We start from the raw sequence: 11,485 nt of genomic DNA on the forward strand, positions 1-11,485 counted from the left end.
CCTCAGGCATAAAGAAAAGCTAGAAGAGAGAGTGAGCGAGGCCTGGGACAATCTGTCGGCTGAAGACAGAGGGTAGCCTGCCAGGCTTCCATGCATGGATGCTCTCAGAGCAGACTGTCAGCTGCTCATTAAACCCTACATTGGTGATTCATTAAAGCTTCACTACACAAGACTCTGATGTTACAAATATGGCTCTTTTATAAGCCGCCATAGTCTTTTCTTAATTTAAAAGGGACCTGTCCTCTTATTTCATCATCTTCTTTTCTTTCGGCTTTTCCCTTCAGGGGTCACCACAGCGAATCAGTTGCCTCCATCTAACCCTGTCTTCTGCATCCTCTTCTCTCACACCAACTACCTTCATGTCCTCTTTCACTACATCCATAAACCTCCCTTTTGGTCTTCCTCTAGGCCTCCTGCCTGGCAATTCAAAACTCAGCATCCTTCTACCAATATATTCACTATATCCTCTTATTTCATATTGTCTCTATACATATGCTACAGTATTTCCGTCGTCTCTTTTTGCCTGAAATGACAGGACGAATGTACATTGTGTCAGATGGCAGAAACAATGCTGAAAAAACAACTGGTTGAGGTGGTTGATGTCGCACCTTGAGTAACATGGAATAATTTATGCTGTAGATGCAGGAAAACTGAGTTGTTTTTTTCTTTTTCATTATTTCTTTTGAAATTAATATTTTGTAAAAACAATAACCTGACATCACTTATTTATTATTTATACACACACACACACACACACACACACACACACACACACACACACACACACACACACACACACACACACACACACTAGCGTGAACCCATAGAACTTCCACGATAAAACAATAATATCAGACTTCATACCAAACATATGAAAACAAAGGTATTGGTATTATAAACCAAGCACACCCATCAATGAATGAATGAATGAATGAATAAATAAATATATAAACTTTTTGACTAAGAAAGAAACAGATGAACAAATGTCCAACTGTAAAGCATGTTTATCAACGCATCTTAGACGTGGAGCTGTTATACATCAGAAAATCCACCCATATCCACTGTTCTGCTTCCTGCTTTAATCACTAATGACAACTTTTCCTCTAACCGATATAATTCCTCCCTCCTCCTCCTTCACTCTAAAGGTAAGCTTACATGCTACAGTACCGTAGAGTGGCTGTAATCAAAGGAGGTAAAAAATGGGGATCAATGTATCTGTATCACAGAAAACTACTGGTGATAAAAATAACCTTGCTATTTAGCCCTGCTATCAGTCACAACCCCGTCTTCAATGCGCAACTGGTGTGATCCAGAGCTTTAAAAATAAAGTTGACTTGAAGACTAGACTGTTGTCAAGTTGACATGCTTTTTATAAGAATTCTCTTTAAAAAGGTCAGAGTTCCTTGAAGTGTTTTATTGTTCTCCTCAAGGATTAAATTATAAGGAGCAAAAGTTTACCGCCAACTCATTTGAATTCAAAACAATCATGTTATTTATGAGTGATGCTTAGCAGTAGATATTGGAACTATAGGTATGTATTTTAATATGATTACATGTTTCATCAATATTTTTGTGCAATAACCAATTATGTGCTTTTAATGAGTTTCTAGTGATTTTAACTGTTTTTGTAGTGGACAGACATGAAATGACAAAAATGACCAATACTTGATTATTTTCCATGTGTTTTTTAAACAAAACCTATAATTGAGAATAACTAAACTTAAAGTGATTTGTACCTGTATTTTTTTTTTTTCTTTACCTGTTTGTATGTTGTCATGTTGCCCCTCTGTAGGACAAAAATGACGTTGAACCATTGTATTAGGTCAGGTTAAGTTTCTCCCTGGAAGCCTTAACTGATGCCAACGCTGAACTCTGAATATTAAGTAATTGATGATAATTATTGGTCGAGTTTACTGCGACACTTCATGGAAATAAAACAGAGGAAGCAGACTTAAAGTGGCTAGTTAGACTTTTGATTACAAGGAAGCGCATCAGTGCGTCATTCATGTAAGTGCCATGGAATACATCAGTGGCTTAAAGCTTGGCTTAACCTCTACACCCCCAAGGATAAAATTAATTCAGCAGACGTAGAGATAAAAGCTACTTTACGGTACTACAGTGGTTTATTATGTGTTGTTTTCATATCCTGTAATCGTTTCTGGTTAGTCTTAGGGAGTAGTACTTTTGTACTTTCGAGTAGTAATGGTATTTAAACGACCTCAAATGGCAAGTGCCGCAGAAGTGGCTGAGCGGTAGAGCAGACATCCTATGATCCCAGGATCAGCGGTTCGATTCCTGCTCCCGCCCAGCTATCTTCGGAGTGTGAGCTGACAGTGGGAGGTGTCAGCTCACCTTCCGGTCACTGCCCAAGCGCCCTTTAGCAAGGCACCATCCCCCTTAAAAGCTGCTCAATTGGGGCGCACCATAAAGTCATTCTGCCTCCTCTTGTACTGTACTAAATGCATGCCTACAGGCCCCTAGAGTGTTGTGTGTTTGTTTCAGGGGCCTGTACACAATATGTATATTTTAATGCAAACTATTGCATTGGGGACATTGCATATTCTATTTCAAAGCAAGAAAAGTGGAAAAAGTCATTGAGTATGATAATATTTCACAGAAAGTCAACATAATGTGCAAAAAGTAGCAGTGTAGGCGTCTTTCTTTAAAACTCAAAAATGTACTGCATAAAACTAAGAAATGCTTGAAGATTCAACTTCCTGACAATCTTAAACTAATCGTTATTTTCATAAGCACAGTGTCTGATAACTGCTTCATATCCGTGGTGCATGGACTCGACCAACTTCTGGCACCGGTCAACATGCATTCCAGCCCACAAGAATTGTACTAGGTTCCGCATTTCGTCTGCATTTCTTGGTTTTGCATCATGACCAGCATTTTTTATGTCATCCCACATGTTTTCTATGGGATTGAGGTCTGGAGATTGTGCTGGTCACTCCATTAGTTGGATGCTGCTTGTCTGGATCTATGACCTTGCTCGCTTGCAGGTGTGTCAGGGGTCTTTGTTTTGTTGAAACATATTTCAACGGCATTTCCTGTTCAGCTTAGAGCAACATGACTACTACCACTTTTCTGATGGACTCAAACTGATCCATTATCCCTGTATTTGATAAATAGGACCAATACAATAGTACGAGAAACATCCTCATATCATGATGCCTGCATCATTGTGCTTTACCGTCTTCACTTCACACTGTGGATTGAATTAAATTTCGAGGTCATCTGAGAAACTGTCTGTGGCCCTTGGACCCAAAAAGAACAATCTGACTTTTAGCAGTCTACAAAATGTTATGCCATTTCTTCTTAGGCCAGTGGATGTAGTCTTTGGCAAATTGTAACCGTTTCAACAGATGTCTGTTTTTTTAACAATGGGACTTTGTGGGGGCTTCTTGTTGGTATTGGCTTCACATAAACATCGTTGACAACCTTGGATCTTCTCTGATCCTCCTGGAGATGATTGTTGACTGAGCCTTTGCCATTTTCGCTATTCTCGAATTCATTTGAATAGTTGTTTTTCTTTTTCTTCTCCAACTTTCTGGATTTGGCTTCCATTTTAAAGCGTTGGATATCATTTTAGTTGAACACCCATCATTTTTTGAATTTCTTTATAGGTTTTCCCCTGTTTCATTAGCTTCTCAAATAACGAATGCTCTTCTTCTGAACAATGTGAAAGAGGACATGAAGGTAGTTGGTGTGAGAGAAGAGGATGCAGAAGACAGGGTTAGATGGAGGCAAATGATTCGCTGTGGCGACCCCTGAAGGGAAAAGCCAAAAGGAAAAGAAAACTTCTGAACAATGTCTTGAACGAACCCATTTTACTTTGTTTTTTAGTGACAATTGCGCAGCTAGCAGCATCTACAGCACCAGTTGCCTCAATGACGTCACTAATTGAACTCAGCACTGCAATTTTTTTTTAACATTATGTTTGTTGACTTTCTGTAAAATGTTATCGTAATCTATGACTTTTTCCACTTGTCTTGAAATAGAATGTGAAGTGTCCCCAATATTAAAATAAAAATAATTAGAAGAATTTGGAGGCTTACTCACATTTTTAGACACACTGCTATTATTATGAGCATAACTGTGTGTGTGTGTGTGTGTGTGTATGTATATATATATATATATATATATATATATATATATATATATATATATATATGCACATGTCTAACATCTATGTATACAGTTTGATTGTCAAGATAATTTTTCCTTAGAGGATTAATTAAGTGAGTTTAACTTTTAAGATTATTGATTGGAATTTAATAAATAACGACTTGTGAACCAATTATGTTTGTAACTTGAGGACTACCTGTGCATAGAGGCAGGATGTTTGTTTGCATCATTGGTCTGGGTTCATCTCATTGTGAACACACCCTCTGCTCCTCCTTGTACAACTTCTCCATTATTTAGTTTTTGAGCTTCTCTAGGATGAAGTGTAGGAACTTTAACAGCTGCTTTAAAGACCAACTTGAAAAGATTCAGTAATCTTCCCTCAGCCTCACCACAGAGCATCCAGTTTCCTCTGTCTTACTTTTATGTAACTTTCCTTGCAGGTACTATGCAGACATCCGTCAGACCATCTCAGCAAGCGACCAGGAAATGAACTCTGCTCTTGCAGAACTCTCTCGTGTATGTTAAATGTTCTTGTTTCACCATTTTGCTAAAATAACTTTTGAACATAGACTTTTTTTGGGGGGATTGCTAATTTTCTGTCTAGGTGGTACTTAACAAGTTAAATATGCCATTTAGTTTTTATCAGGCTTTATTTGACATTTCTTCACCTCTGTTTCTACATAGAATTATAATGGTGAGGTGAATTGCCTTGTTGCTTTACATGAGCTCTACAAATACATCAACAAGTACTATGATCAGGTGAGTACAACAGAAGCACAACTGACAGCTGGTACTCAATACTCTGCTCGACAGTTTATGGTTCAAATGCATTCTGAGGGCTTTGGAATTCAAAACCCATCATGGCTGAATCTAAATTTGAAGAGCTTCTCTTATGTCACCAACACATTTTTTTTTCAGAAGAAGCAGTGACCACTTTTACCCATTATGTACCCTTACCACTCCTTCTCCAATGCTTCCAATGGGAAGCCACATGTCATCAGTAGACAAGTCATTTCATTACTTATCACTTTGTGACAAATTTGATGTCATTTATGGAAAAAAAAAACAAGAGAATAGAAAAAAAATAATAACCATTTACAAAAAATGTATCTGCACAAAAAACTGTATGAGATGAGCAGGTAAAAATATTTACAGTAAATGGTCATGTTTTTTCTCAAAGTTGTGTTACAACAAACTTTATATAATTTTTTTGCATCTACATTAAACAGGTGTTCCTACAAACGTTGAACACGCAGGATTATTAGTGAATGCATACAACATTTATGCAGTTCTTGTAGCCATCTTTATTTACACCACCTCCATTTGTAAAACAATATGGGATTTTCTATATTCTACCCCTCTGTTTTGTGTCTCCATTAGAAACCATTTTGTTTGGAAAACTGTCTGAGTATATGATACTTCATGTCTTTTCCTGAGTTTTTAATGTCGCAGACACTTTATTAAACAATAATTGTGTAAATGTGTTTTTAAATGCAATAGTGTTGGATACACAGGCAAAACTTTATATTTGCATTGCAGCTAGCCAAATGGAAATCAGACAGAAATTTTAATTGAGTTGAGTTAGCGGTCCATCAGTGTAGACCAGGACACATTAACTTCCACAAGGAATGGGGTAATTTGTAAACCAGACCTCTGAATGTTGTCTCAGTATCTCAGAATTGTGTCTTTGAGGTGCATTCTTGCCTGTGCGTAGATCTGTCTGCTGCTGATTGGATCACTCCTGTTGCACATCAGTAGCAGGTATAAACATCCTCTCAAATGTGAATTAGCAGGATTGTAATGATTTTCCCTCCATCCTCAGATCATCACAGCCCTGGAGGAGGACTCTACAGCCCAGAAGATGCAGCTTGGTTACCGGCTGCAGCAGATTGCTGCTGCTGTAGAAAACAAAGTCACAGACCTATGACCATAAAGGTGTGACAGGAACGTCCTTCAACCTTAAAGAAAAGAGTTTCATCTCCTGGAGGGAGGAAAGATGCCTCTTTCTTCATATAGGGCTAAAGAGGACAGCAGGATATTTTGACACATAGTGTGATTTTGCTTTTATTGTGGCATGATGACTGTTAGTAACAGGAAGAAATTCAGAAAGAAGATGTAAGGCCATGTTTCCTGCTGTGTATCCTGGATATTCAGAAAGACTGCATAAAAATTTCCAGAGGTCCAAACACTGGGAGTAAAACAAAACAAAACATTGCACTGACAAACAGGAAAGTATGCACTGGAACATCTCTCAGTTTGCCATGTGAAACTATTAGGACATGAGATGGACTAAAAAAATTCCTCAAAGCGATTCGAAACATTCCTGGAAGTTTTCAGTAAAAGGAGAGGGGAGAGGCTTTGAGTGTGGACGGCCGTAAAGCTCTTCCAAATTTTTCAGTCTTATTGAAAGGACAAATGGCAGCGTTGTGCTGTGGAGTCTCATCGGGTTCAGTATTCTGCTTTTAGCTTCCTGAAACAATCAGGTTTTACACAATGACTCACAGTTTGTATAAACTGTAAAACCATTTTCTCTTCACATCAGATGTCTGACTGCAGGTTATATATGATGCATCATGTATTTTGAAGACAAACCATTTTCTAAAGTCAATGCCTTTTGTTGGAGATACAATACATGAATCCGCTACAGTAATGGCCTGTAGCTATTGTGAATGTTCCTTCTTTCAATAGTATTTGCAAGATGTTTTTCTAAATGTTGCAGACAGTTTGGCAGAGGTGCTTGTGCCTAACTCATTAACTTCTTCTTCTCCTTTCGGCTTTTCCCTTCAGGGGTCACCACAGCGAATCAGTTGTCTCCATCTAACCCTGTCTTCTCCACCCTCTTCTCTCACACCAACTACCTTAATGTGCTCTTTCACTACATCCATAAACTGATCCGTCCTTAAGAAAACCATGACAATAAAATCTGTGCATAACCTAAACTCCATGTAGACAGAAGCCATGAGAGTGACGCCTTAATCTACTAATCCAGTGACAACAGATTTTGAAGACGTTGCCTAATGTGTACAGTATTACAAAATGAATGCACTAATATACTGTATAACCGGTGGTAAAATCTGCTGAATGATATCTAATTATATTGTGTTACTTAAAGATTTATTTTCCCTATGATCTGTGGAAAATATGACCCCACAGATCAATCAATCAATCAATCCTGAATTGAATATAAAATAATGTAGAATTTAACTACTGGATCATAATACATGTGCTTTATAGATGTATTTAAATTGCTTCATCATGTTTATTTTTGTATTATTTAAGTCCATGTTGATCTTTCATGCTTCTGAGTTGTTACATCTATTTGTTATGTTTTTAGATTTACAATTTTTTCACATAGTTTTCAGAAGAATCATTTATTTCCTGAAGTCTTGACTGGAAAAAGGTTAATTTTGCTGTTCAGCTGTACTTGTAAATTTACCCTCTGTAACTAAACCCTTCTACAATATGATGATAATTTTAAGCTGAAGGAATGAAAGGCACTGCTGCCTCCACCAGGGGGGTCATCAGAACAGTCACGGCCCAAGTCAGTCTTTGTTTCACAAGTGGTTCACAAGACCTGAGCAGCTGGTTACTGATTTTAAGCTTTAACCTTAATCATCAAGATTCTAACAATGTTATTGCAAAGCGTTTAACTTGTTCTCCTCTATTAGTGCAGGCAATGCTATTCATGTTTCATGTTGCTTTGTGAAGCTACATTTGTAAATCTTTACTGCCTTTAATTTATTTTTATTTATTTCCAGACCTTTTAATATTGTTGCATGTTTTGTCTGACATACAATGACTGAGGTCCTGCCCCTCCCCCATCAGACATTATACTGTATTTGCTGTCAACGTTCATGATGGTCTAAGGATCTTTGTTATGAGTCACAGTCAGTTGTATCTGATTTTCTCTTTTTTTCTACTTATCATCCCTTTTAGAAGAAGACGTATGTTTCAGTGTTCTAAACTATGATTCTGTAAAACGCTCTGGTGTTTCCTGTGGCCTGTGTGTGTGTGTGTGTGTGTTAATAAAAGCTCCACTCTAGTGTTTTACTGGTTCCCATAGAGACATAAGTAACCTTGACTTTAGTGTTTTCTAATTGATAGGATGAGCCTAACAACTTAATGTGATGAATAATGTGGTCCTATTGTTAATTAGTTTATACATCAGATTTTAAAATGTTAATAGTGGCAGAACTTTGTTTTCTTTATGCGCCAATTTAGCCCATCCCCATTTAAATATGTTTTATGCTTCTTGGTAATTCTGCCAAACTCGAGGTGAATTATCACTCTGTAGTGTAAAGTCTTAGATGTGGTCACCTCATTGCGAATTTGATGGCTGCTCCTTCAGTCATGTGGTATTACCCAGCAGCGCACACATACAGCTAAGCCTGTTTTACCTCTGTATTAACATATTGCTGATGGAATCGCAACACTGAAATAAAACTACAATTGTGTCAAACAAATTTCTGACATGACATCCATGAGAGTCCCTCAACACCATGACAAAGAGCAGCGAACGCCTAGAGGCTAATGTAGCCTCAGAATTTTGGTGAACTCACATTTTTTTGTAGTATGTCAGTGTGAATTCTATGTGGTTCCTTTTTCTTGGTGACATGAACATTCTTGAAATAATTATTGAGTCTGACCTTATAAATATAGCAAGTAGTGCATTTTTTCTTTAAAAACAAACAATTTTACATTTATTTTCAGCAGGCTGGATCATCTGTGATGTTATGTCATCCAGACTAATGCCAGAATCTTGGTGTTGATCCACTGATACTGCATTGATTGATTTTAAACTGCTACCCAAAATATCTTTATATTTGTGCTGACTGACATTCAGGCTGCTCCTGACCTCTGGAATGGCTTACTAGAATCGGACTCAAGCAATATTGGCAACCTTTAGTTTCTTCATAGTTGTAGTTTGTCTTTGCATTTTGGTTTTATTTTTTATTTGCAATATGGATACTTTCAACAGACTCTTGAAATCTCAACCCTCAAGTAACCAAGCTTTTAGTGACTGAAATGAGTGATATGTTCCACACACATTTAAAATGCAACAGTCTTCTGTTCTACGGTGTATCCACGCCTCATGCATTCTGACAGTCATTCACATGAGGTCAAGAGAACCTTAATTTCTCAAAGCCAGCTATCACATCCTATCAAATCTCAAAAATATAGTATGCACAACTCACATTGCTGTCCTTCTTACCTGGCTGGTGCTGTTGAATCAGCCAGGAAAAATCATGTACGAGGGAGTGCTAACAGCATAATGCTAGTAACAGAAAGCAGAGAGACGACGGTGAAAGACAACTCATGGTTGAAGTCTGGTTTTATGAAGTAAGATTAGTCACCCATTGCTAAATGCCTTAGATCTAAGTGTTTTGCAGCTTAATCTTCTCCTTTTGGCTTTTCCCTTACGGGGTCGCCACAGCGAATCAGTCACCTCCATGTAACCCTGGCTTCTGCATCCTCTTCTCTCACACCAACTACCTTCATGTCCTCTTTCACTACATCCATAAACCTCTTCTTTGGTCTTCCTCTAGGCCTCCTGCCTGGCAGTTCAAAACTCAGCATCCTTCTACCAATATATTCACTATCTCACCCCTGGGCATGTCCAAAACATGTCAGTCTGGCCTCTCTGAACTCTGATGTACTCATTTCTGATCCTATCTATCCTGGTCACTCCCAAAGAGAACCTCAGCATCTTCATCTCTGCTACATCCAGCTCTGTCTCCTGTCTTTTCCTCAGTGACCCTGTCTCTAGACCAGTGGTTCTTAACCTGCATCGATCGAACCCTAGGGGTTCTGTGAGTCGGTCTCAGGGGTTCGGCGGAGATGGAGATCAAGACAAAACTCCCGACACATTGTGCTTTTGCCAAACATACACGAATCACTGTGTACGTTTGACACATCGTGTCAATTTGTGATGACACACCCTCCTTAGCAATCACTGGCTACAGGTGATCACGCTACATCGATTAGCCTACCTGTGCTACATGGGATTTTGTGCACTCAGTATTCGATGTATGTCTGTCATGATGGTACATCATCTGATTGCTTTCTTAATATTTTAATTCATAGTAACTATGTTGAGCAAAAAATGAAAGTGGTCTGACGAATATGTGCAACGTGAATATACATGTACTCTATAACAGGAACGTGATGGGAGTCAGCTTCTGCATGATTTGCAATGTCAAGTTGAGCAACTCTAGTCTCGCACTGGCAAAAATAAAGGAACACTTCCTTAAGCTGTACGGAAAACAACAGAAACAGACTTTGCTCTGAAAATGACAAAAGAGTAGCACTTGCCAAGGTGAAGCCACGCATATCTGAACTGGTCTCTCAATAACAACAGCAGAAGTTCCACTGATTTTTAGGTAGATAATTTCATGTGAGTTCATGCACTGTCTTGGGTTTGTTCTTTGAAAAAGGTGGCATTAATACATAATTCGTTAAATGCACCAGTAAAACATACTTATTTCTTAAATTTGAAAAATAATAATAATAATATTTTTTTTTTACTGCAGAAGGGTTCAGTGAGTGAGCATATGAAACCGGCAGGGTTCAGTACTGCCAAAAAGGTTAAGAACCACTGAACTAGAGTGTGCTCTTAATTTCCCTTCGGTGATTACTAAAGTATATTAGAATTAAAATTAAGATTAAATAAATTAAAAGCACACTTTACCTCCATTCCTCAGGTATCTTCTCACTATCTAAGATCGTTGAACAACCCATTCAGAAACTCTACTGCCACCCCTCCACTTCCATACCTCCACAGGTATATCATCAGGACCGACTGCTTATCCACAACAACCACCTCTTCTAGTCTTTGTTCCCTCTCATTTTCCTCGTTCATCAACTCTTCAAAGTACTCTTTCCATCTTCCCATCTCACTACTGGCACCTGTCAATAGACTTCCATCCCTACCCTTAATCACCCTAGCCTGCTACACGTCCTTCCCATCTCCGTCTCTGTGTCTTCCCAACCTGTATAGATCAGTCTCTCCCTTCTTAATGTCCAACCTGGCATACAGGTCATCATAAGCCCCTTGTTTGGCCTTTACTACCCCTACTTTCACCTTACGCGGCATCACCCTGTGCTCCTGTCTACTCTCCTCAGTCCTCTCAGTGTACCATTTCTTAGCTAACCTTTCTCTGTATACACTCCTGTACCTCCTCATTCCACCACCAAGTCTCCTTATCTACCTTCCTTCCAGATGACACACCGAGTACTCTCCTACTTGTCTCCCTTATCACATTAGCTGTAGTTGTCCAGTCATCTGGAAGCACCTCCTGACCACCCAGAGCCTGTCTTAACTACATCCTAAAAGCAGCTTCCACCATTTCGTCCT

General features: G+C 38.6%; 1 protein-coding gene across 1 annotated transcript in view; it reads left to right on the top strand.

Annotated features, from left to right (window-relative positions):
* plxnb1a (plexin b1a) overlaps positions 1-8,186 on the top strand; it is a 101,558-nt gene extending 93,372 nt beyond the window's left edge. The window contains exons 36-38 of the mRNA XM_068337209.1: positions 4,572-4,647; positions 4,816-4,890; positions 5,954-8,186. Of these exons, the coding sequence (XP_068193310.1) occupies positions 4,572-4,647; positions 4,816-4,890; positions 5,954-6,058 (256 nt within the window). The 3' untranslated portion in view covers positions 6,059-8,186. The remainder of the gene's footprint in view (positions 1-4,571; positions 4,648-4,815; positions 4,891-5,953) is intronic.
* Positions 8,187-11,485: the final 3,299 nt, after the last annotated feature.

The sequence above is a fragment of the Antennarius striatus genome, chromosome 2 (genome assembly GCF_040054535.1).
Source record: "Antennarius striatus isolate MH-2024 chromosome 2, ASM4005453v1, whole genome shotgun sequence".
In the NCBI taxonomy this organism is placed as follows: Eukaryota; Metazoa; Chordata; class Actinopteri; order Lophiiformes; family Antennariidae; genus Antennarius; species Antennarius striatus.